General features: G+C 41.5%; 1 protein-coding gene across 2 annotated transcripts in view; it reads left to right on the top strand.

The window, feature by feature from the left end:
- Positions 1–24,325, top strand: part of LOC134223622 (furin-like protease 2) — a 1,298,803-nt gene extending 1,274,478 nt beyond the window's left edge. For both annotated transcript variants that reach the window (XM_062702810.1, XM_062702811.1), the window contains exon 16: positions 23,612–24,325. In XM_062702810.1, coding sequence (XP_062558794.1) covers positions 23,612–24,016 — 405 coding nt within the window. In that variant the 3' untranslated portion in view covers positions 24,017–24,325. The remainder of the gene's footprint in view (positions 1–23,611) is intronic.
- Positions 24,326–27,857: the final 3,532 nt, after the last annotated feature.

Below are 27,857 nucleotides of genomic sequence, written 5' to 3'. Positions count from 1 at the left end.
TACAACAAATATGATAGCATTAGCATTAGCATTAGCATTAGCATTGTTACGGTGTAATTCGTAGATTGGACACTAGTGATACTCATGTTTTACTTTTGAGATCCTTATCTAGAATGCTATCAGAAATCAAGAAGGGGAGTGGTCCTTGATTCCAGTCTTAAACAAAAATAACAAAAGCATGAGGATTACTACTCCTGGCCACGCCCATCTTCACCGTAACTAGGGAGAGGAAGGAAGTGTTGATGTAGTACTTACTTAACGAGAGGCCACTGACTTAGCGACACCCTCATAAGTACCACGGAGTTGGATAATGAGGAAGGTATTCGTTGGGTCAGGATTTGCCTGTAGCTGGCAATGTAACCGTGGTAGATCTTACCCCGTAACACACCACGTAAAGGTGTCTACCCAGCATTACGGGTAATTTTTTCTATAACAAATATGACTTTGAAAAAGTATCACCGGCGCGTGCTTACTCGCAATCTACATGCTGATACATTTACAGTTACAATAAACAACTGAAAACCGAAATACGCCACTCCAAAATAACGAGGTGACAATGTTAGAAAGAGACAAAAGATAGGAAAAATAACACGGTGTGTAGTGCCTCCCCGAGTCACCTTTAGAGCCACTTTCATTGATGGTAGCCGATCGTTAGTACTTCATATCAAATATCATATCATATCATAGCATATCAAAGAATATTGTGGCCAAATTTCATAAAATTTGGTCAACAAAAACCCCCCTGACAATAATAGAACAAAACCTGCAAAAGCCATCATTCCTCCTACATCATACAAGAAAATTTAAACTAAGCGCTGCTAATGTTAATGACGACGACCGCGCGACCCACACCATCGCCGGGAATAAAATTTCCGGTAGGAGCTCCACCGAAGCCGAAGGTGGTACCACGGTCTGCTCTCCGCGACATCTCGAACGAAATGGCTCGCGCGCGCCGAAGAGCTGCTTTCTTGTAATCAATAAAGTTGAACCTGTAGCCACGCCCCTTTGGGGGGTGTGTGACGGTTACACAATATTTGCACTCATACCGGACAACAAAGAGGCGGGACTAATGAGCCATCTTTATTGATTATAAGAAAACTGCTCTCCCGCGCGCGTGGCCCATTCCAGTTCGAGACAGCAGCACGTACGGACGTGTTTTTTGTTCGCGCATTTTGACGTTAACTACGTCTAAGGGGAAGCCTCGGATACAGGGTGCAAAATGAAAATTTCCAAATTGGGGACCGTCACGAAATCATGTAAGATTTCAAACGGTAATGGCAACTTTATCTTTCGACGGATTTTCGAGATTTTGTTATTAATAGATTCGAAAACTTTCCACCAATTTGCTAATTGTATTGAAACTATTCAAACAAACTAATAAACGGCAAACTATTGAAAATGTTATTTCTTTCCAAACCGGGTGAAAAATTCAAAATAATCAATCCCGTTCATAAATTCCCAACACGGACATCAGATTGCAGTAAGGTACGGGCCTTTTGATCCACTGCTTCGTTTTTCCTGTGTATAAAAAGCCCCGTGTTTCGCGTGCGCGCGTCATTTTCATTCTGGATTTCATGGAAAGCGGACCAAGGCGTCCAGAAGCGGTCCTAGCGACAACGGCTGTGGTGGTGCGGATGAAAATTTTTCGTTCGATAGTGGTGGCGGTCGTGGTAACAGCAGTACATCTTTACATCCGTGTTACAAGCAGCATTTTTGGATCTGGCAATTAACGGCGTGCGTAGAGCCGAATCATCAGATGGCTGTTGTGCAGTCCAGTAGTTGTTGTTGGTGAGGCACATAATTGGGGATGAATCGGTTCTTTTCAGAACCACTATTATGTTTGGGAGGAAGGTTAAGTTGAAATAATTTGTCTATAGTGCAATCGCTAGGAACTAGAAATTTTTTCAGTGAAATATTCTAGCGTGATTCTGAGCTCAATTATATGATGTTTGTCTAGCACTTAACTACTCTTCTTGCTGTGGATTTAATTTTGAACAATGATTCAGTGATTGATAAGTGTTCGATCACGAACTGTGCTCATCGACGTAGCTGCTGTTGAAGCCTAACAGTGCAGCGTGTGTGCGCCTTTTATTTTGTGTCACTTTTGTTATTCACTGTTCTCGCGCCAACTGCTTGCGTTATGTGCATAGCAGTTGGCGCGCTCTGTAAGTCCAATTAGAATTTAAATTTGAATGTTTGTGCACACGTCCCCAATAGTTGTAACATTATTATATAATTGTTCTGCCGTACTAAGAGTCGCCTATAAAAGGCGACTCCTCAAACCATGTGATGTACAGTATCGTTATCGTAACCTCCGAGCTGGCACGCTGCCTCTCGGAGGTAATAAATCAACAGTTGAAGTTCAGTCTGCAGTCGTTTTTACTTGATCGCCGCCCGGAATCCCAATAGAAGTGAAACACAACGTAGGGTCGTCCCACCCTGGACGAAACATTGGTGCCGTGACCAGGATGGTACTTGGAGGATTCCTGGACAACTATAGAAGCAGCCGAAGGTGGACTCCAACCCGTCGGACAGAAAGCATCTAACGATCAGTTCAACCATCGCTTCGCAGTTTGGACTCGCAGCGATCGAATCGGACTGATGCCTTCCCGCCAGTGCGCACTTCGATTCGACGGAGAGAAAGCCATCACGATACTGTCACCATGTCAGCCACAGGGCTATTTGCGGACCGCAACGTCAACCTTCCCGGCCGTAGCGCCATTTGGACCGTCAGCGTCACCTTCCGGCCGTAGCGCCATTTTGGACCATCCGCGTCATCTCCGGTCGTAGCGTCCTTTGGACCACCCGCGTCACCCTACGGCCGTAGCGCCATTTTGGACCACCAGCGTCAACCCACCCGGCCGTAGCGCCATTTTGGACCATCTGCGTCATTCTTCCCGGCCGTAGCGCCATTTCGACCCTTGCGTCATTTTCGTGGACCACGTCCAATTCCGTTGGCCGTAGCGCCGAATCACAACCTCGTCAACATCATCATCGGATCATCGCATCGAATTCCGTTGGCCGTAGCGCCGCATCTGCAAATTGTCAAATTCATCATCGGACCGTCTGCGTTACCGATCACCACATCCATCAACATTCCGGTAACCGCCCTGCATCAGCCAAACCAAGCGTGTGCACAAATTGATTGCACTATCAGAACCTACAGTAGCAATAGAACGATCAACAACAGCAAATCGACTTCTATAAAAACATTCTTCATGCCTGCCGTATCCTAACGGAACTATCAATTCTATACTTTCGCCTCTAATGCTATCATGAACATGTACGTCCAAGTTTGGAAGATGATATTAGCATTTCCATATCATTGTAAATCGTTTAACTTTACGTAGAAGTAACACACACGAAATCATTAATTTAGTCTAAAAAAGTTGTCAAATGGTTTTTGCTGAACATCTTCTTCTTCTTCTTCTTCGGCGAGGTTTCTAAGCCAAGATACCATTTCTGCATTCGTATATCATGAGGCTAACACGATGATACTTTTATGCTCTAGGAGGTCGAGACAATTTCCAATCCGAAAATTTTGATATTTGTTTGTTTTTTTTTTAATGTTTTGTTTTACACTCTCACTACATAAAACATGTCGTCAGCATGATTTCACGAACTTACAAAGTACATGTTATTTTTTTGACATTTGTTTAGTCAGAAGATGTTGGGCAGCAGGGCCTATGCCCAAGGGCTTGACGATCCCTCCCCAGGCCATCTGCGAGTTGTGGCGCCTGCCTAGAATGTGGTGGGGTTTGACAGTGGGCCCTGTTAAACCTCTATAAAAAGCGGCATGTATCCGCAGGTAGGCTCCGCCAAAGCGACCGTGTGCCGCTCAAAGCGCACAAGCCCAAGTCCTGGTGTTAGGTGGGACGCTAAACAGCCCTGACACGACGGCCCTCCGGCGAGACAGAAGGTTTGCGCTGGCCCAATAAGCCGCCTGGAAAACCAATAATTACGAACAATATAAGAGATAATGCGACTTGATATAATCGGCAAAGACCTAGGCGACGAATAAAGGATCACGATTGGAAGCTTGGAACATGGAGCTGCAAGTTGCTAGGTTTCGCAGGTTGCGACAGGATGATCTACGATGAAATACATCCCCGCAACTTCGACGTCGTGGCGCTGCAGGAGATTTGCTGGACAGGACAGAAAGTGTGGAAAAGCGGGCATCGGGCGGCTACCTTCTACCAAAGCTGTGGCACCACCAACGAGCTGGGAACCGGCTTCATAGTGCTGGGTAAGAAGTGCCAACGCGTGATTGGGTGGCAGCCAATCAACGCAAGGATGTGCAAGCTGAGGATTAAAGGCCGTTTCTTCAACTATAGAATCATCAACGTGCACTGCCCACACGAAGGGAGACCCGACGACGAGAAAGAAGCGCTCTGCGCACAGCTGGAGCAGACATACGATGTAAGCCCACTGCGGCACGTCAAAATCGTCATCGGTGACATGAACGTGCAGGTAGAAAGGGAGGAAATGTATAGACCGGTCATCGGACCGGATAGTCTGCACACCGTATCGAATGACAACGGCCAACGTTGCATAAACTTCGCAGCCTCCCGCGGAATGGTAGTCCGAAGCACCTTCTCTCCCCGCAAAAATATCCACAAGGCCACATGGATATCACCTAACCAAGAAACGGAAAACCAAATCGACCACGTTCTAATCGACGGTAAATTCTTCTCCGACATCACGAACGTTTGCACTTACCGCAGTGCGAATATTGAATTCGACCACTACCTCGTTGCAGTATGCCTGCGCTCAAAACTCTCGACGGTGAACAACACGCGTCGAAGTCGGACGCCGCGGCTTAACATTGGGCGGCTACAAGACGGTAGACTAGCCCAAGAATACGCGCAGCAGCTGGAAGTGGCACTCCCAACGGAAGAGCAGCTAGGCGCAGCGTCTCTTGAAGATGGCTGGAGAGATATTCGATCCGCCATTGGTAGCACCGCAACCGCTGCACTTGGCACGGTGCCCCGGATCAGAGAAATGACTGGTATGACGGCGAATGTGAGCAGTTAGTAGAAGAGAAGAATGCAGCATGGGCGAGATTGCTGCAACACCGCACGAGGGCGAACGAGGCACGATATAAACAGATGCGGAACAGACAAAACTCGATTTTCCGGAGGAAAAAGCGTCAGCAGAAAGATCGAAACCGTGAAGAGACGGAGCAACTGTACCGCGCTAATAACACACGAAAGTTCTATGAGAAGTTGAACCGTTCACGTAAGGGCCACTTGCCACAGCCTGATATGTGTAAGGACATAAACTTCTTTCGAACGAGTGTGAGGTGATCCAAAGGTGGCGGCAGATCTACGAAGCGCACCTGAAAGGCGATGTTGCAGACGAAGATGGCGGTATGGTGATGGACCTGGGGAAACGCGCACAGGACATAATTCTACCGGCTCCGGATCTCCAGGAAATCCAGGAGGAGATTGGCCGGCTGAAGAACAACACAGCCCCTGGGGTTGACCAACTACCAGGAGAGCTATTTAAACACGGTGGTGAGGTACTGGCTAGAGCGCTCCACTGGGTCATCACCAAGATTTGGGAGGAGGAAGTTTTGCCGCAGGAGTGGATGGAAGGTGTCGTGTGTCCCATCTACAAAAAGGGTGATAAGCTGGATTGTAGCAACTACCTCGCAATCACATTGCTGAACGCCGCCTACAAGGTACTCTCCCAAATTTTATGCCGTCGACTAGCACCAATTGCAAGGGAGTTCGTGGGGCAGTACCAGGCGGGTTTTATGGGCGAACGCTCCACCACGGGTCAGGTGTTCGCCATTCGCCAAGTACTGCAGAAATGCCGCGAATACAACGTGCCCACACATCATCTATTCATCGATTTCAAAGCCGCATATGATACAATCGAACGGGACCAGCTATGGTAGCTAATGCACGAAAACGGATTTCTGACACGGTTGATCAAAGCGACGGTGAATCGGGTGATGTGCGTAGTTCGAGTTTCAGGGCATTCTCGAGTCCCTTCGAAACCCGCAAAGGGTTACGGCAAGGTGATGGTCTTTCGTGTCTGCTATTCAACATCGCTTTGGAAGGGGTAATACGAAGAGCAGGGATTAACACGAGTGGTACAATTTTCAATAAGACTGTCCAGCTATTTGGCTTCGCCGACGACATAGATATTATGGCACGTAACTTTGAGAAGATGGAAGAAGTCTACATCAGACTGAAGAGGGAAGCCAAGCGGATCGAACTAGTAATTAACACGTCGAAGACGAAGTACACGATAGGAAGAGGTTCAAGAGACGACAATGTGAGCCACCCACCGCGAGTTTGCATCGGTGGTGACGAAATCGAGGTGGTAGAAGAATTTGTGTACTTGAGTTCACTGGTGACTGCCGAAAATGACACCAGCAGAGAAATTCGGAGACGCATAGTGGCTGGAAATCGTACGTACTTTGGACTCCGTGAAACGCTCCGATCGAATAGAGTTCGCCGCCGTACCAAACTGACAATCTACAAAACGCTCATTAGACCGGTAGTCCTCTACGGCACGAGACCTGGACGATGCTCGTGGAGGACCAACGCGCACTCGGAGTTTTCGAAAGGAAAGTGCTGCATACCATCTATAGTGGGGTGCAGATGGTGGACGGTACGTGGAGGAGGCGAATGAACCACGAGTTGCATCAGCTGTTGAGAGAACCATCCATCGTTCACACCGCGAAAATCGGACGACTGTGGTGGGCCCAGCACGTAGCCAGAATGTCGGACAATAACCCGGTGAAAATGGTTCTCGACAACAAGATGGCGAGGTGCGCAGCGGGCAAGGTGGATCGATCAGGTGGAAGATGACTTGCGGACCCTCCGTAGACTGCGTGGTTGACGGCGTGTAGCAATGGACCGAGCCGAATGGAGAAGACTCTTATATACCGCACAGGCCACTTCGGCCTTAGTCTGGATAAATAAAATAATTAGTCAGAAGATATAGGGCATTTGCTATGTCGACTTGTATGCCCAACAGATCCTATTTGATTTTGCTGGGAGACGGTTTGAAACGCAATTTTCGTTACAAAGCGTTTCTCAGCAAAATCAAAGGGGATCTTTTGGGCACACGAACTGATCAGCAAGCGTCTTATTAATTTATGATACAGGTTTAGTCTAAATCAGTGTTTTGAACTTAATTTCAACATCTTTTTGGATCTAAGCAATAGACATTTTGCATCGATTCCATGTATTTTAATTTCGGTAATTCTTCGGAATTTTTGCGAAACAATATAAAATTCTTTTCAAGTTTCGTGTAACAATTATTACGGAAATTTTGTTAAAAAAAAACTCTTCCCAAAAATTGTGGAAGAATGTAATAAGAAATCCTAAAGCAAATTTTGTGAGGAATTTTCAAAGAATTCTCGAAGTTATTCCCAAAATAATATCCAAATTTAAGTTACGAAGGATTCCTAAAAGAATTTCTATAGAATTTTATAAAGAGATTCCCGAAAGAATGTTTAAAGTAAATTCCGAAGAAATTTCAAAAGAAATCTCCGTCTAAAGAGAGACTTGCTAAAAAAATCCGAAGGAAAGACCGAAGGAATTCCTAAAAGAATTATCGAAAGAATTTCGGGAAGAAGAAATTCCTTTGGAAATTCCCTTAGGAATTGTTTTGGAAAATTCTTTGGAAGTGCCTATGGAAAACCCTTCGGAAGTTTCTTCAGGAATACTCACGGAAATTGTTCTAGGAGTACCTTCGGAAATTGTTTCTAGAGAAATCCTTCGGAGATTTGTTTGGGAATTCCTCCGGAATTTCCGGAGACACCTTTCGAGATTTCTTCGGGGATTCTTCCAGAACCTTGGAAATTCTTTCACTGAGAATTCCTTTACAAATTCTTTTTCGGAATTCTTCCGAAATTGTTTTAGAAATTCCTTCGGAAAATCTTTTAGAAATTTCTTTAAGGATACCTACGGATATTGTTTTGGGAGAACCTTCCAACATTTCTTTAAGAGAATTTTTATCATGATTTTTTTATGAAAAGGAATTACTTTGGGAATGCCTGAGTTGGGAACTCCTTCATTTTTTAATGATTTGCATCAACAACTATTTCAGAATTGTATTAAACAAATTCTTCCAGTCATTCCTTACGAAATCCCTTCCGAAAATCTAGAGAAAAAAAATTTGGAACACCATGTGATTACGTTTAGAAATTTCTTTAGAATTTATCCAGGAATTCATTCGAAAATTTCTTCAGGACATTCCTCCGAAAATTAAATTAGAAATTCCTTAAGACCTTTGAATATTCCTTTGGATATTCTTTCGGAAATCTCTTCAGAAATGCATTCAGGAATTCTTTTAGGAATCAGGAGTTTCAAGAGTTCCTTCAGAAATTTCATTTGGCATTTTCTTTGACATTTCCGTTAGAAACCCACATTTCCGTTAGAAGCTCAAATTGGTTTTTCTGTTCCAGAGCAGTGCGCAGTACTTCGAATACCAACTTTATTTCATATATGCAAAAATATAATACAATATACCATTGTTATACTATTGGGGCCTTCCTTGGCCTTGCGTTAAGATGCGAGGCTACAAAGCAAGACCATGCTGAATGTGGCTGGGTTCGAAACCCAATCCAGTGTAGGAAATTTTCGGGTTGGAACTTCTTTCGACTTACCTCGGCATCATAAGGTATCATTGTGTGAGCCCCATGATATACGAATGCATAAATCTAGGAACTTTTTTCAAATAGGCCTAACTGTATTTGACCTTGAAATTTGAATCGACTCATACTCTGTCTATTTACCAAATTTCGTTCAACTGACGTTACTACCGGATAGTCGGCAATCTATTCTTTCTGTTGAGTACATTAGTTGACCAAAATAGTTTGAATTAAGAGCACAATCGCCGTTCCAAATATCAAGGTCAGAATCAATTACGCCCATTTGAAAAAAGTTCCTAGAAATGTGTTATTGTTCCCAATTTATAAACTTTCTGTAAGAAATTGGCAATTCCAAATTAGCAAGTTATCGGATTTCTATCTCTCACGATACTTGATGAAGTGCTGTTACATCTAGCTCCCTCCGAACATTGTGCCAAAGACTGCCAAATACTGATAATGCACAGGACAGATATTCTGTAAGCTGATTTATAAAATATACCTAGACCACGTTCAATATGCACGCCTATCATACTATCGCAATTTAATCACCAACATAAGCACCACTTAGCTGATTAAATACATTTCCACCAGAGCAACAATCGCCAAGGATCGGTTCAGTTGATCCTCAGGCAACCAATAATTTTACTCGCCACTTTGCATTTGAAGTTTACTCAATCATTGCAAAGCCCTCCGGAAGGTATGGCCAGGATGATCATTCGAATACCTCAATTCCTCGTTCGTTAGTAATGATTTGAACAGATTGCTGATGTTTGTTGGATGGGATTCCAGCCAGCAACTTTACCCGCGCCGCCATAAGCAACGGAATCCGCGGTACACCGAATCGCAACCATAAATCAATCCGCTTTCAGCGCAGGCATCGAGTGTCTATCTCAGAAAGACTATGCAATAGCCGCATACCTACCGTTTGGAAATCCGCAAACGGTTTCCCAGGAAGGAATATCAATCAAAACAACAGCCCCCTCGTCCTAACCTAGGATCCAACAATGACAACAACGCTGCCGACGATGACGGCGACCGGGCCGCACACTGTTCGGTGTTGTGTGAACCGGAGCTAACTCCCCAAGGGATGACTTTTTCGGTTTTGATTAACCAGTGAGCGCAAGCATAGTCAGCCGGTTGGATTGACCCAGATGAACTTTTCTACAGCTGGCTGGGTTTGCTCCAGCAATGGACTTGGCTTCACGGAAAGGATACGCCGGCAGGCCTAAAAGCAACCACGACGAGGACGATGCGCCATCATCATGATGCGATGTGAATCGGCCGCCAACGTGGAACCTTCCGCGCTGGAAAACACGATAGGCTGTGGAATTCCGAGCGAACATTCGGATTAATTATCCGCCTGCCGCGGGCGTTGATGGAGCTGGCGATAGTTTGCGGTTGGTAGATGTGGGAACTTCATAAATTTAACTAAGATTGGTACTCCAAGGTTTCGCGCGCTGCTGGTTTGTTTATTTTCTGCAAACGCAATATTCATGACGTGGCAAACAGGATAGGTGCAATTGGATTTACAATTTCATCGCACTTATATATATAGCAAAATTTGTATATGAAGGTATTTGTCCGAAAATCGTCACTTGTTATAAAACGAGTTAGTACTGTAATGTCCCATTCAATTACAAATTATTGAGCTGGGAATACGTATCTGTAAAGTTACAACTAGACAAATATTTTCAATTTTCGTTTTATGATTTTTAGACAAACGTAAAACGCCTGAATGGTATTATATTTTTTGCTCAACAGCACATTGCCCAAATATAAAATCTGGGGAAATAATCTGAAAATCCTCCAATAGGTATGTCACGTGTCATTTGGCATGATGTCATTTGACTGATAGTTTTACTTTGAGGTTTAACTCTCACGCTGGTCTTGATGCAATATCCTGTTAGACAAATCGTAGTTACAAGTCGTAGCAAAAATGATAAAAGATTATTCTCAACTTGAATTCATCATTTTGTTCAAATAATATCTATGTTACTTAATTTTTGGAGTGATCTATTTTTGAGTACATAAATAGATTGGGCGCACATTTGTGTAGATCGTATAACTACATTTTGATTTTTAGGCCTTGGTAAAACATAAGTAAATGAGAACATATTAACACATCTATGAATTATTTCTAAGGGCCCCCCTTTGCTGTGCGGTAAGATGTGCGGCTACAAAGCAAAACCATGCTGAGGGTAGCTGGGTTCGCTTCCCGGTACCGGTCTAGAGTATTTTCGGATTGGGAATTATCTCGACTTCCTTGGACGTCAAAGTATCATCGTATTAGCCTCATGATATACGAATGCCGAAATTGTAGCCTGGCTTAGAAACCTCGCAGTTAATAACTGTGGAAGTGCTAATTGAATACTAAGCTGCGAGGCGGGAATGTGCCAGTGGGGATGTAATGCCAATGAAGAAGAAGATGAATTATTAAGGTATTGGTATATAATTAAGGTATAGAGCATTCAGATAACCGTTGATCACCCTATTTAACAATCATTCTCACAAGTACTGGTCATGAAAAAGCAAAAACAGAGGCATTTTCATTTTCGTGAGACCAAATGAAAATGTAGCGGGCTCCCGGTCATCTCTCATATTATAAGTGCTCGTGATGAAAATGTTGTTTTTGTTTTAAAATCTAAACTTCTAAATCATTTTAATAGATTTGAGCAGACAACGCAGATAGAATTTTGGAATGATTTGTTTGAGAAACTGCATACATCCATTTTAAACAAATCCGAGAAATCAACAAAAAACTATTTCATTGCATATTATTCGGCAAATCGGCCGTTGCAAAACCATTTTTTTTATTAAAGATCTTGGCTGTGCATATGCACAGCACATGTTTCGAAATGGACAAATTGATACGAAATTTGCGAAAAAGAATCCACGAGTCTTGGAAGGACTCGAACCATCAACCTCCTACTCTCTAAATAGGCGCGTTAACCCCTACACAACAAAACCACTTAAAGGTCACTTTTGCGGAAAAGCCATCAGAATCTGAGTACCAACATCCATCGCGGTTAGCTTTTTTTTGTAAAATTGAATATCATTCGGATGCTTGATTTGTCCAATCGTCACATGTGCTTTACTGTTGTATATCCACAGTCAAGCAGGCCCACCTTGTTTATTAATGGAAAAACATCACACTCGATGCCCCCAACAACGGGCCGGGCGGATTTGTACAGAGTGCGAATCAATCACACTATGCTGTGCCAAAGGCTTGCTTGCCAAGCCAAGATATTTAACTAATGAAACAAATGCAGTGCTCCGTAATTGCTCTTCAAAGTGCTTGTACATATGTAGTTTCACAAACAAACGAAAAAAAATCATACATTTCCGAACACAATTTTATTTCTACGTATTTTTGACCAAGGACTTATGTAGCTTCGACTCCAACACAGCTTGATGTCCTTGCACTTTAGAATCCTCCTTACAAATGCCAGCAGTAATAGCTTTACCTTACATGCATAGGGTGCGCAAGGGCTTTCATAGACTGATCCATGTTATAGACTGATTCATACCACACATCTTCCCTCTGCTCTCATAATCAGTGCATAAAACTGAATCGCTCTCAAACTTACTCATTCGGTAATTTTTCAATCCCAACTATTCTGCACTTCGGAAAAAACATGAAACCATTCACAATCGAACTTATTACTCTCAATAGAAAATATGGACACGACAATACAGTAGATTTAATCGAGGCCTTCTACCAAACTTTTCCACATCACCCAGAGAAAACTATGCATCACCGACGAGACTTGCAGGAAGATTGAGTAATGAAGAGAAGCCGAAACCGCGAACAAAAACCAAAGGAGACGGAATTTCAGCCCGTCAACGACACTCGGCTCTGGAAAATAAAGTAAAGCACTCAAGTCGACGGGACAAGCGATAGTGGACGGAATCTCTTGCTAAGAGCACCTCCACGGGAGTCCCCATCTGGGTCCCTGTCGCTATTTCCGGGCCCTTTTTAGGGACTCACTTTTACACCGGAGGTATCTAAACGGGAATGTAAAATAAGAACGGAACTCAAAATTAGCCGTGAGTTTCAAAACTTAGCGCCCCATATTGGGTTGCTAAATTTCCATACATGGTTGTTATTTTGTGAAACGTCACTTTGGTATTGATAAAAAAAATGCAGAAAATCTGTTTTTCTTTTTCACAAAAATGTCGATGTAAATTAATAGCAAGGGAATTATTCTTTTTTTTTGCATCTAGTGCCCCAGTCCAACTCCGCGAAAAAGTAATTACAGTAAAAGATCAGCTATAATGAGGAGTGATGCGCACCGGCGCCCGGATTTTTCATGAAAGAAATTTCTACTGTTTTTATTTTGAAAGTTATCCCAAGGAGGAGGTCTTCCAGGAATCCCTCAGAAGGTTCTTTTAGTAATTGTTCAGTATGTTTTTCAAGTAGTTCCTCCAGAAAATCACCCGCAAGTTTGTCTTTTGTTTTGTTTTGGGAATTCATCTAGGGGGAATGATGGCTTTGGCAGGTTTTGTTCTATTATTGTAAGGGGGGTTTTTATGACTGATTTTGCCCAAATTTGGCCTAGACATACTTTGCATATCAAAGAATATTGTGGCCAAATTTCATAAAATGTGGTCGACAAAAACCCCCTGATAATAAAAGAACAAAACTTGCCAAAGCCGTCTTTTCCCCTAGGATACCTGGCAAATTCTCCGGGAGTTTCTCAGCAATCTTTGTGTTCTATTAAGAATCTTTCGCAGTTCCCTCAGAATAGAATTTTTTGCGATTTTTTTTGCCTTGCGAGCAAAAGCGTAGAATTCCTGCTCCCGTTTCGGTCAAGGATGTTTTCGACTGGGCTCCTTGGGCATAGTTGTTACACAAAATACATACTCAGGCAATGGTGGGCAATCAATTAATAACTGAGGAAATGCTTATATAATACATAGTTGAGCAGCTAGCCAAGTTCCAATTGGAATGTAGAGAAGTTAAAGAAGAAGATGACTACTTTTAGCAACGCCCAGTGAGAACACAATATGTTTACGAAGTCACTATACCTAAAACAGAAATCACCGGTGGGAAGATGGGGCGCTATCCTAAAATAGCACTCGGGAGAAAGCGCTACAATAAGAATAGCGATGAGGACTCCCGTGGAGGTGCTCTAACGAAGATGAGAAAGTCAAAGCAACCGGGTCGAAGATGAATGCAACGATTCCTGTGAAAGACGCGATTGGTCAGCTATTAACCAACTCAATTGGCCTACTGAAAAGGAGGTTTAAGTTATTCGAACAGAATGTCAGCCGGGCCACCACCACCTTGACATGATCTGCCTATGATCCGGCGTATACCACGCGTTAGTACCGAAGCTTCATCACTGCTAGCGATACAAACAATCATCCAATGCATGAAATCGAACAAAGTCCCAGGTGCGAGACGCCAATTCCATAACATTCGCTCAACTGTTGTATCGTCAACTCCGCAATAACTGGGACATAACAAGTTTCCCGGGCGATCGGATGCATGGTATCTCAGTGAAGGCGCCCAAAACTGAGATCGACTGTATGCAGCAAGTGGCGAGGCATCATGCTACTGTATAATGCTTGTCTTCAAGATTCCATGCAAAGTGATCGAATCCAGGAGAAGATCCGACTTTCCGATGGCAGCAGGTCGGGTTGTATGTGGGAAGATCCTATGTATCTATATTGTCACGCTCCTTATCATTCTGGAACCGATAAACGGATTCCAAGAGTCTTCCAGTATGGTTCCCAATATGGGGACATACAGAGGCTGCAGGTATGTAACACTCGGTAACACCGAGCACCACCGTCTTTGTTACCAGATGGCAGTAGCCTCCATAAAGAAATAAAAAAAGTCGAACGAAATTTAACCTGGCACATATTAAGGCGATAGCTGGACATCGTCCTGGATGCAGATCTTTCAAGTCGGTGCTTTGCATCAATTGGTGTGCACATTACCCACAAATAACTTAGTAATTTCCGAATTTCAAAAATTGAAAACAGATCACTGCTTAGTTCTCACAGCAGCACACCGCAGAAATTACTATTCGAGACCCTGTCTATCCACACACTCTGCATTGCTCCAGCTCTAGTTAGTCCACATTAAGACCGACCAGCCGCTCCAAGTAGCGGGGCTATCGCAAGTTACGCCCTACACATTGACATCGTGGTCTTCCAGATCTCCCTCTAATACCTCACCGCGGATTTCATAGCATGGTCACCCCGATCCGTTTCCAACTATTCATTGCGCGGTCATACCAATATGCTTTCTAAATTTATTTACGCGGTCATTTCAATCCGCTGCCTACATTACAGTGCGCGGTCCTCTAGATCCACTTCCCAAATTTCATCGTGAGATCATCCCGATCCGCTTCCTACATTCCATTGCGCGGTCATCCCGATCCGCTTCCTAAATTTCATTGCGCGGTCATCCCGATCCGCTTCATAGATTCCACTGCGTTGTCATCCCGATCCGCTTCCTGAATTTCATTGCGCAGTCATCCTGATCCGATTCTAACAAATCCATTAAGCCTCCATCGATTCTTTACTAGTCACAAAGTTGCATACAGTAACTTTAACCATTCACAACCCTAACAATTCCAATCAGCAAGGTCCAGTCGCAAACTCAATTCCTCAATCCACCTGAAATCTCCATTATAAAACAAACAAATAATAACATCTGTTTGGAAAGGCCGTTCCTATACTAACGTACACCAATACGCCAACACTCTGTGAATGTCTATGTTGGCCCCAAAGGGAGAAATAACAATTCCAAATCCATGGGGCCAGGCGTTTTATTTCCTCAATGCAGTCCGACCTCCTCAAAACTATGCTCTATACCACTTCACCCCGATCAGTCTCAGCATCAAACCCATCGACCCACAATGCTGTACTTGATCAATATAACAAACTAGCGAAAGAAACCCAAAAAAAAATTTTTTCAGAGGTTGCAGCAATGCATTCAAATGACCGCAAATGCATATGAATTGATGGAAAAAGTAAAATCTATCCCCTTAAAGTGCTATTTTGACCTCTTTTATGTGTTTTTCTTATTTTTTTAATGCGCGAGAAAGGCACCACCAACGCTAGGTGGATTGGTCTGGGTTTATTATATAGAAGATTGCACCATACTCAATTTGTTACATTTTCTCTACTGTGCAGTGTGCACTGCTGTTATGAAAACAAAAACACAACAACTCCTTTGCGCGCTCGGATGAGTAGTAGGAAAATCCCTTTTACACCATCACCGCGAGCTTGTGCTGGGTGAGTCTCCATTTTTGCTACTCCTGGCAGGATCGCCAAAAATGTAGCTTTGATTCCAACAGAGAATCACCCAACGATGTCCTTGCACTTTAAAATCCGCCTTACAACTGCCAGCAGTAATGGCTTTTCCTTGCATGCATAGGGTGCGCAAGGGCTTTCATAGACTGATTCATACCACACAGGACCCAGAATATATAAAAATCTCAGTTTGTCCAAAAATTTCCCAAATGCAGTTTCTCAAACAATGGAATATAAATCTATGAAAATGTGGTGACAATTTCATTTATTGTCAATGTTTTCCAAGAGCGTTTGAGGGAGCTTTACTGCCGCTAACCACAACTCGAGCACATCTGACTTTTTGTCAATGTTCAGTTATTACCATATTTCACTTTATTTTTACATGTACTATGTGTTATGCTATTCTTTACAAGAAGTTTGTTCTAGAAAAGTGGGAAAAAATATCAAGTCAAATTGTCCCATATGGAAAAGTAACCGCAAGTCAGTCACATCGAGTAAAACTATACTCCCTTCGCAAAATATTATTCGAATGGTTGTTTCTGTGCAATTTCTTATACCATTAGTTCAATACTAGTGCTTAGAATGCATATCGAAAACATATCCAAAATGTTCTATTCAATATGCTTAGGTTGCGGAGGTCCTTCGTAGCTTAGTTGGTTAAAGCACCAGTCTAGCGTACTGTAGGGTCATGGGTTCAAGTCCCATCGAAGGGAAAGTGGTTACCTCCAATACATTTTCCAAATCAATATCTTCCACCAAATATTAATGTCCAAGTCGGGTGGTTTAATCCCCGGAAATAGGCAATTAACTTTGATTGAACTGAACCTGAGTTGCGTGCTCTTGCCTACGCAATGAGGTCGGGTCTGAGCTTGACGACCGATTGGCAAATAGCTTACACAACCTCACTTGAATAGTACAGTTGCTGTTGAAGAATGTGTATAGCCACCAGACATTCTAAATATCCACGCTCCTCCAATGTGAACGTGTACTATACACATGTTGAAGTGTTGGGTTGAGAAATGGATTGTGAGTGATTTGACTATGCGTCCAATTTGGGAATCTCGAGCTCGTTCAGTAGCCGCTAGGTTGCGAAGGCCGACGGTGGTCCTTCGTAGCTTAGTTGGTTAAAGCACCAGTCTAGCGTACTGTAGGGTCATGAGTTCGAGTCCCATCGAAGGGAAAGTGGTTACCTCCAATACATCTTCCACATAACGTACATATTCACATATGAGTTTCCACAACATTGTAAATTAAATTTAGAAAAAAGTTCACAAAAACATCACATTTTTAATTTATATCATATTTATTAAACAAATCATCTAATAGTTTGATGGTACAGCATTTTCAAAGCATTTAGTTAAGTGGTAGATCAGTACAATACAACTTATTTTCGTTCTTGACGAATGGTAGAATAACCGAGCTGGTAAAAAAACCGGAAAAATTTCTCCATTGAAAAAACTTTCTTCTGATCCGACGGGACGGCAAAAACTAGAGATGGGCGCTCAGATCCGGAACCGTTAAAAAGATCCGGATCTCTGAAGTGAGTGAATGATTCGTGGATCATTATTTAAAAATCCGGTTTACCTGATCAGCAAGTTATTAGACCATTTGTAGGGAAATAATAAAAATATATATATATTGTTTGTAATCCATACGCTCGCAAACAATAAAGGATGAAGTTATTGTCAGTACGCTTCAGAAGTGTGAACCTGAATAACGAACGTTTCACTATTTTACATTCTTCTTGCGTTTTGTTCTAAGGACCCGATCCGGTTCAAAGATCCGGATCATTAGAATGAATGACCCAGATCTGATCCGTTCATCAAAGTGATCCGTTTTGCCCATCTCTAGCAAAAACCAATGACCTCTTCATCCGATTTATACATGGCAACATATTCCAATACCGACATTTTGTAATTGTTAGAAGCGCCACCAATCTGCAAGCCCGAGAGCGATATGTTTGGAAAGGAGAGCACCTCATTGATCATTCGCACCCAACAACAGAGCAAGAGTTATATATTATGAAGTCGTCATTGAATATAAAGCATATTATTATATTTTCTAATAACTACGATAACTAGTGAGCTTATAACTATTAGAGTAGCTTAAACATGGTAACAACGGTTAAAATTGAACTTAAACCTAAAGTATCCTATTATCTACAGCAGTTCGCAGATCGCATAACCATTGTTTAGCAGAGAGTGCATTCGACAAAAGCCAATTTGTTTTAACAGATAGGTAACTTTTTTGATATTTCAAGTAAGACTAGTACTATTGATTGTTTACTGCTACACAGATAGCGCATCAATATTTCATGCCAAAATACTGGCCTTCAGACTAAACGCAGTGGTGAATCACCGAAAGTAAGCTATGACTAGTTCCATTAAACTATTCGCCAATTCTCTAAATAATTGTTCATCCTTTATAGGAATTTATAATTTAATTCACCAAACTGATCCTTGGAAATAAATTAATAAATTCATCGATTCACCCTTCGGAGTATTAGGCAACAGTAATTGTTTTAACAACCTGCGAAATACTGCCGCTCTGGTCAAATGGATGTTGATAACAGAATGGAAATCGTCATGGCAATGTGACTGACTTGCGGTTACTTTGCTAATTTATGAAAATATCTGTACGCAAAAAAAACATCAGACAAAAGTTTAAACAATCTTCGTCCAATCAGCATTTTTAGCGCTCTCTCGAAGGCTTTCGAAAATATATTAAAAGCCTAAATACAGGCATACGTACAACGGTTTGCTCTTATCTGTCCGCACCAGTCAGGTTTTAGATCAGGACGTAGTCCAACGTCTGCTCCAAGATGAATACACAGCTAGGCGTTTCAACCTGCCCAATTTGTGGGCGAGAAGAAGGCGGGGGTGAAAAATTCATTTTCGGTGCAAAACATAAACAAACCGGCTGGCTCTTCCATACTAAAATCCAAGATGGCTGAATCGTGAATTTGGCAGATTAGAACACCTAGTGGTGTACTCATCTTGGTCTGCTTTGTTGAAAGTTCATGATGATATCCATCAAACCATAGATAAAAGAGGTGTAGCGTTTTTGCTTCTGATAGATTTTTCAAAGGCGTTTGATGGGGTTTCCCATCCTAAGCTTTTGCAAAAACTATCAAATCAATTTAACTTTCATCGCAATTCGGTAACTCTGTTAAAATCGTATCTGTCGTCACGAACGCAAGTAGTCGAAGCTAATGAAATTTTATCTGGTCCAATCAGTATTCTTTCAGGAGTACCTAAAGGGTGTGTTTTACAATACTTTCTCATATCACGGCACAATACTTCATATTACAGCAATACTTTCTTCGTACATGCAGTTGTCTTATGGAACCAACTTCCAAACGAGATTAAATCTGTACATTCTGTTACAATGTTCCGTCGTGATTGCATGAACTGGCTTAATGGGGGAAATCGAGATAATTGGGGCAACAAGTCAATGAACAGATTTTGATTGAAATGTTGTATTTAGTAGTCAAAAATAATAATCTAGTCTCATTCTGTGTTTCACGCTCAACCAAAAAGGATTCCTATTCTGCCCATGATTTCATAGTTGACGTAACAACCATTTCCTCTATCGCCTGTACTTCGAATGATTTAGGGACAAATATCGAAAATTTAAACCGTTTTAACTCGCATGGTTTGGAACAAGCATCGTATCGATGTTGCAGCAGTTGAATTACCCCACTGAATGAGTAATAAGTCAAATTCGCTGAAATTTCTAATGGTTGATACCATTATATGGTTGATATCATTTGGTAATTTGCGCTCGATCATTTTATAATTTGTCAACAACTCCAGAACCAGAATTATAAAATGTGTTGTATGGTAGACTTCTAGTGCGGAGGTTTCTCTACAACACTGTCTAATGGTTCGTCCTTGTTGATACGTCAACTATGAAATCATGGACGATATTGTTATTTCAGACTAACAATTCCAAAACCCTCCGTGGTATCTATAGGAGATCGTAGAGTTCTCTGCATTATTCTGAAGTAGGTGTCCATCTAACCATCCTACCCTTTCCTCTGCATTCGCAAGGACGTGGTCAGGATAGATCTCGACTGTTGCTTTCATCAAACAAATAGTGGTTTGACCCAAAATACTTTAGGCATAACATACTTAGGTATTTCAATACGGAAGAAAACCAAGCTTGAGCTGAAATCGATCTATAGGGCAACGCTGCAATCAACTGAACGATTGACAATACGGTCGTAAAAACAACCCGAGTAAGATCGGGCAGGTTTGATTAGTATTTTATAATCTGAAATGCAGCCTTTATGATATTATTTAGCGACGCAGCCAAATTTTTTGTAATACAGCGAACTCTCCCTTCTTACTCGATATTGAATCTAGTTAGGAAGGTAGGGAGACAGTTAATACTTTTATTTAATTCAAAAACTTGTTTATCATGTATAAATATGGTTTGGAATCATTTGGTCGAAAGTCACTTGGCCGAAAGGGTCATTTGACCGAAGAGATCATTTGGCCAATATGTGATTAACATTTTTTTCTTATTAAGTGAAAAGCTTCTTATTTCTCACTTCCCCAGTAACATTTTAGCTTTATAATGGTTTAAAAATAGTCTTTTAGAGCGAGAATTGGTTCTCAAGACCGTTTAAAAACCAAAAATGTCACTTGGATTGTCATTCCTTACATCTAACTTCTCACTTCCCACTTGGCACTTCTCCCTTTTCACTTTTCACTTCTCTTTTCTTACTTCTTATTACTCATTTTTCATTTTTCACTTTTCACTTCTCTCTTCTCAGTTCACACGTTTTTAATTCTCATTTCTCATTCCACACTTTTCTCTTCTCCCTTTTCACTTCTCACTTTTCACTTCTCTCTTCTCTCTTCTTATTTTTAACTTCTCTGTTCTCACTTTTCACTTTGCAATTCGCATTTCTCACTTCTTACTTCTCACTACCCAACAAGCATTGGAGGCTGATAAAAAGCTTATTTCGCCACAATTTGGCTTGTTCAGCTAAAAAAACTATCTTATTCAACTTAAATTGTTTGTTGGGTACTCAATTCTCACTTCTTATTTCGCACTTTTCACTTTTAACTCTTTACTTACCACTTTTCATTTCTCATTTCTCGCTTTGCACATTTCAATTTTCACTTTCCACTTCTCACTTTTAACTTCTAATTTCTCACTTTTCACCTCCCATATTTCACTTTTCACTTCTCACTTCTCACGTCTCACTTATCATTCTTACTTCTCATTTCTCAATTCACTTCCTATTTCTCACGTCTTATTTCTTATGAGATGTGAGAAATGTCTCATTCTTCACTTCTCGCTGTGCACTTCATGTAATTCTCACTACTCACTTCTCATTATTCACTCTTCATGGGGATTAAGTTTTTTTTTCTCACTATTCGACCAAATGGTATTCTGCCACGTGACCCGGTTCGCCAAACTGCATTTGGCTAAATGGCGTTCGGCCAAACGATACTCGGTCAAATGACCCGACATCGTCTATATCATGTATATGATCGTTTCTGACAACATCGAATTAGCGAGGTGGGAATTCATTGGAAAACTACTTCGACATAGAGAATATAGTCAAACCTCTATGAGTCGATATTGGAAATATCGAGATGTGGAAGAGAATTTCTAGGGAAAGCTGTTTCAAGGGACCAGCATGCCAAATAGATTCTCCTTAAAATCCTGAATGGATTCAATTTTGAATTTAGGAAGAATTTCCCTCGGAATCCCGGATGATTTCTACTCGGAATCCCATCCGTCCAAAGCTCGACTAAATTGATTAAAAAATCCTGGACAGATAGCATCTGGGGTTCCGGATGGATTCCCCTCGACAACCCAGATGGATTCCCCTCGAGTCCTGAATGGATTTCCTTTGGAATCTCGGAAGGCCTCCCATCGGAATCCCGGAAGGATTTTCGCCCGAATCCAGAAAGTATTCTTGTCCGAATCCCGGAAGGATTTCCTTCACAATCCCGGAAAGGGGCTGTCCACAAACCACGTAGACCGAAATTTCACATTTTAAAACCCCCTGGCCCTCTAGTAGATTTTCGTAGATTTTTCCGAAACACCTCCCCCTTTGAAGTCTACGTAGACTTTTCTAAATTTTACAAAATATCATATGCGATTTTAAAAATATGGAGATCAACCACGTTTTAAGCAATTCAGCTATTCCAATCAGTTTCAGTATGTAAATATTACAATAGAATTTGAATTTCAAACATAACAAAATTAAACTGAACAAAATCCAACAAAACAAAAATCAATTTAAAAAGTAATTAAACTTAATTCTTTTTCCATAGCTCCCGAATCCAAATCCCAAAGCCAATTTAATTTCTGTTGAACTCGATTTCTCATAGAGGTGTGCGCCACCGCCGCCGACACTTTTGCATAAACTCTCAAATAAAGACAAACAAAACTTTTGCATGGGCGTTTTCCACGCCGGTTCATATTTTTAGAAAAGCGAACAATTTTCAGACTTCGAAAAATTTCGAGTTGAAATTCCGAAAATGCCAACAGCATTCCAAAAAGTTTTTCGTGGAAATATCGTAGAATTTCCTGATTGATAGCCCTTTAAAGTTTCCCGATAATACTTATAATTTCCATGCAATATCTTGTTGAATTCCGTTGAAATACCAATAAATTCCTTCTAAAATCCAAAAGTTTCCCCGTTATAAGTAATTTTCAGTGAAAATTGAAATTTATTTCCTGAGGTAATTTTAAGTTTAAACAAACATTTGGAAATATTTCCCGTGGAATTTTAGAATGGTTTCCTACGATATTTTTAAATTTCAAATTAGGAGCATTGGATTTTCCATCGATAATTCCAAAAAAATTGCATTAGAACTCCCGAATAAATTGCCGTAAATTTCCTAATAATTTCTCACCGAATGTAATAATTTGGGTGCATCAAGAGTATATGCAGTTTCACAATGTGACGATAAGCTTTAAATGGGTTACAGTATTAACCCGATTTTGTCACATCCCGATTTTGTCTACTCCGGTTTTATCACGTTTTTGAAAATTTTTGTTGTGTATTTTTATTTTTGTTATTTATTAACAAAAATGATTTTCATGAAATAACTTTCACCGTCTGTGGTTTATTATGAATCATTTCTAAGCACCTGTCAAGAATTTTGTAAGCCTTTTCGACAAGAAAAGACGTGTTTTGCCTTTTTTCCGGTTTTGAATTTTAATGAACATAAAGTGACGATGTTTATCTGATCCTTTGATATGCATGGTTATGGGGGTTGAATCTAACCACTGATGTAGCTTGTGAAGCACCAGGGTGCCCTGTGAGCCTAATGTAAATGACCGATGAATTTAATAGGCAAATATTCTAGCTGGTACGTCTGTTTATTCACGTTACAGTTTTTACTAAATGTTTATCCTTCAGCCTTTCACTGAGACCGTACTCAGAAAGATCAATTTATGAAAGCATTTATAATATACTTCAAGTGCTTTCAAAAATCGGATAGCGTCCGAAACACATTCAACTAAATCGAAACCATAACTAACGATATTTCCTTTCTCCATTTTCTTTCCATGCCACATCCCACATTCTGGATCTCAACTCAATCGCATCTACCCTTCCAATCGCTACCGCAAATCACGTACTCGATACGGCTAAAATGCACCGTCATAAAATTAAAAATCCATGCCAAACCCACATCATCCGCCGCTCCGTGACGTATGCGAAAACCGCATTGGGAACCGTTCGGACCACTGCAGAAGCGGAACCGAACCATCTACACGGGCATCCGGTACAACAAACTATCCAGCGGCGGCAGCGGCGCCCGAACCACAAGGATATCAATCCCAGCCGATGGTGATGATTTATTAGAACCAATTGTAAATAATTTCGAAGACGACGACGACGACGACGAGGACGACGATGATGAGAACGATGATGGAAATGATGGGGATGCGGTTGACGAGGACAACAAAGGAGGTCGAGACCACGTGTACCACGACGATGACCACGAACCGCACGATGGCGCAGTGGTCGCACCAAAGCCCAGCAGCAGCAACAGCGGCAACAGCAGGCAGAGCCGGTTTGTGGCCACCGGCCATCACGGAGCTTCGCGGCGAGGGACAAGGCCACAGCCCGACTCGATACGATTTGCACGGACTTGAGAAACGGAAGGGCGCGCGTGGTTCCCCCCTCGGAGGGAAAACGGTAAAATGTGTGCTATAATAGGCGATAACAAATTATTATAAATATTTACTTAAGTGAGGTCGGAAGCGGAACGAGGGCCGGTCCACTCCAAAGCGGGACTGCGGACCGACGTTCTGCCTCGCCTCGGATTTGTTATACATACTGGAAGCCTTGGTTGGGGGAATTAGGGGAGTATGAGACCGAGAGACAGCGTTGCGAAGAGATAGTGAGAATGGAAAATAAGAAGTGATCGAAAATAAATTTTGAGGAAAAATACAAAAAAAAAATCGCTCATGCTGTTGACGCCGATTGGTGGAAGATATGATGACGACGAGCGAAGATGAATCGTTCGGGCGGGGGGTGTCAGATGAGTGTGCTTGCGATTGTATGCGGGTGGTTGGTAAACAATCTTTTCAGTTGAAAATAAACGAAAAATCGAACTTTTTCGTTCCTTTTTTGTATGGTATTTATTCCCGTAGATAAAAAGAATGCGGAAACAGGCGATGACGCACCTTGAATGGGAGAAAGACTACTCTGACAAAAGACTCCATTAAAGGCACTTTTCAAATTCCTGCAGAAAGAAAGGAAGGGTCGTCCTGGCAATGGTGTCAGTTTGATTTGGAAGCAGCTTATCAGTGAAGAATGGAATTAATTGCTATGGAAGTAGAGAACAAACAGAGCGATTAGTGAAGCTTTCTCATGCACCGAAACATTCAGATGGAATATGTTAAATTTATATAAATTAACGCTCGAAATAGGACATGGTTTTAAATCATTTATTTATTTGGTAGGCTCGAGCACCGTTTGACATGACGAAAGAATTTTCAGTATTTTCCATACAAAATGGTAACTTGAACTTTATGAAATACTGTTAACGGGGGGAACTGCGCTAGTGTCTCTTATGTTTTAGTCTTCTTGCCCTCAGACACATTCAAGCTATTCTACAATAACTTTAAGGGGGAAGGGTCATTTGGCCGAAACCCTTTCGCCCGAAAGCCATTTGGCCGAATACCACTAGGCCGAACAAACCATTAGGCCGAAACCCATCTGGCCGAAAGGGTCGTTTGGCCGAAAAAGTCGTTTGGCCTAAAGGGTCATTTGGTCGAAAGGGTCATTAGGCCGAAAGGGACGTTTGGCCGAATGGGTCGTTTGGCCGAATGGGTCGTTTGGCCGAAAGGATCGTTTAGCCGAAAGGATCATTTGGCCGAAGGGTCATTTGGTCGAAAGGGTATTAGGCCGAAAGTGTCATTTTACCAAAAGAGTCATTTGGTCGAATGGGTCGTTTGGCCGAAAAGGTGATTCAGCCGAAAAGATCATTTGGCCGAAAGGGTCATTTGGTCGAAAGGGTTATTTGGCCGAAAGGGTCATTTTGCCGAAAGTGTCATTTCACCAAAAGGGTAATTTGGCCAAATGATCTTTTCGGCCAAACGGCCCTTTCGCTCAAATGATCCTTTCGGCAAAATGACCCTTTCGGCCAAATGACCCTTTCGGCCAAAAGTTCCTTTCGGCCAAACGACCCTTTCGGCCAAATGACCCTTTCGGCCAAATTACCTTTTCGGCTTAATGACCCTTTCGGCCTGATGACCCTTTCTGATAAATGACCCTTTTAGCCAAATGACCCTTTCGGCCAAAAGTTCCTTTTGGCCAAACGACCCTTTCAACCAAATGACCTTTTCGGCCAAAAGTTCCTTTCGACCAAACGACCTTTCTGCCAAACGATCCCTTCGGTCAAAAATGACTTTCGGCCTAATGATCTGTTCGGTCCAAAGGTATATTCGGCCAAACAACTTTCAGCGTAGTGGCATTCGGCCAAATGACCATTTTAAGTATTTGAAACAGTGACCTATTCTCACCCCCATTTGACCCATTGTCACCCCCCGACGACGGTACCTTAATTATGATGACGCTGATGTTTACATCTATTTTTTCACGAAAGATGTTTCAAATTCTAATTCCGGTAATTTGAACGGTACCTCATTCATATTACCGAGGTTAGAGGTGTGCGCCGCCGCTGCTGACATTTTTGCATCGACACGCCGTCGTTTGACGCCGCTGATTTTCCACGCCAATTGAAATTTACAGAAGTTCGTCAAATTTTCCGATTGATATCCCCAAAACATCATGAAAATAACTCAGGAGTTCAAAGAACCTTGTTTGCAATTGATCAGGTGGTGATCAGTCAGCAGAAAACCAGGTGATAATCGCTGCCGTGATCGATATGTCAGTTGTGGTGGTAAAAAGTGTCTTGTTTAAAAATGAAGTTTTGTTCCAAATCATTGTAATCTAATTTATGTTTATTTTTCTTCGTTTAGTTTTTGAATACAAAAAGGTGTCTGAAGATGGTCGAGGCAAAGCAGTAGACCAAAACGTCACGCAGAACTAAATTGTGTTTAGTTTTTGTTCACCAAGAATAATCAACAAAACAATCCCATACTGTCCACTTTCCTAAATACATGTTTTTTTTTTCAATTCACGCCTGATTGCAAGCGCCTGATCCTTTTTGAGCTAACAAAACGGTTCAAACTAATCGCTATTTCTGCTCCAACCCGAGCAGGAGCGACGACGTCGATAACAGAAATTGGTATGATTTAGCCTTGCATAAGAGGTAAAATACCAAAAAATAATACCAAAAACTTATATGCAGAATACTTGAGGCATACCATGCTTAGGTATTTCAATACCAAACGAATAATAATTGGTTATGCATTTGGTATTGAAATTCAATTTAATAACTGAGTTTGTTATGGCTTAAGTATTGTACATATTAGTTTTAGGTATTATTCCTTTGGTATTTTACCTCTTATGCAGGGCTAGTTCATAACAAAGTATGGTATGAATAACAGAATTCTCGCTCAACTTTTCAAAAGGACCTAAGTAACATTTTTATCATGAATTAATTTGAGTACTGCAATCAAAAGCTTTCATGTTTTTCTGTTGATTGCGCTATTCAAATTAATTCATGAAAAAAATGTTACTTAGGTCCTTTTGAAAAGTTAAGCGAGAATTAAGTATTATTGATCCAATTTCTCCTGCTCGGCAAAGGATTCCAAAGTTTCCTGATAGTGTGTGATGTGCGTTGAATAGAAGTTGTAAAAATGTAAATAAAAGTTGTGGAAGATTTGAAAACGATACGAGGAAAATATGTGAGTAAATATGTGATTTGAAAAGATAAGAACCCTCTGATTATGTCCCGTAAGTTTTCAAGCTATCGGAATAGTTCTATCAATTGATGACAAGACGCTTGTCTTGAAAGTTTATAGTCCAAAATTTGAAAAGGGCGTAACAGCCAAAATTTATTCCTTCTGATTCAGCTATATATGTAGGTGAAGAATCAGATGGAACAAATTTTGGCTTTCAGTGGAATGTATTTACTTGTCATAAGACGAGTTTGTACTATTCCATTTAATTCCGCTACTTTATTGTACCTTTGACAGATACGTATTTCAACCTCAACAGTAATCGAGTCAAGTACGAGACACTGAAGATGGCCTTACTGTTGAGGCTGAAATACGTATCTGTCAAAGGTACAATGAAGTAGTGGAATAGGATTTTGGCTGTTACGCCCTTTTCAAATGTTGGTCTATGTTTGAATCTGCGGAACAGTAGAAATCTGCAAGAGATTTTATTTTAAATTCCCTTCCGTTTTCATTCGGCCAATGATCGAAATCAAAGTCTGTTGGGCCATAATCTCTCGCATCTGATGACTTCATATGGCATATTTTCAAGGTTGATCCAATAATTATTACTTACTGTGCTGTATTCCAACTAAATATAAGATAAACTTGAAATTCGGTGAGTGATTGGATGATGTGATGTTGA

This window comes from Armigeres subalbatus, chromosome 3 (genome assembly GCF_024139115.2).
Source record: "Armigeres subalbatus isolate Guangzhou_Male chromosome 3, GZ_Asu_2, whole genome shotgun sequence".
NCBI classification, from domain to species: domain Eukaryota; kingdom Metazoa; phylum Arthropoda; class Insecta; order Diptera; family Culicidae; genus Armigeres; species Armigeres subalbatus.
Note: the sequence above shows the minus strand (reverse complement) of the source record. Positions and strands in the feature narration are given on the sequence as shown.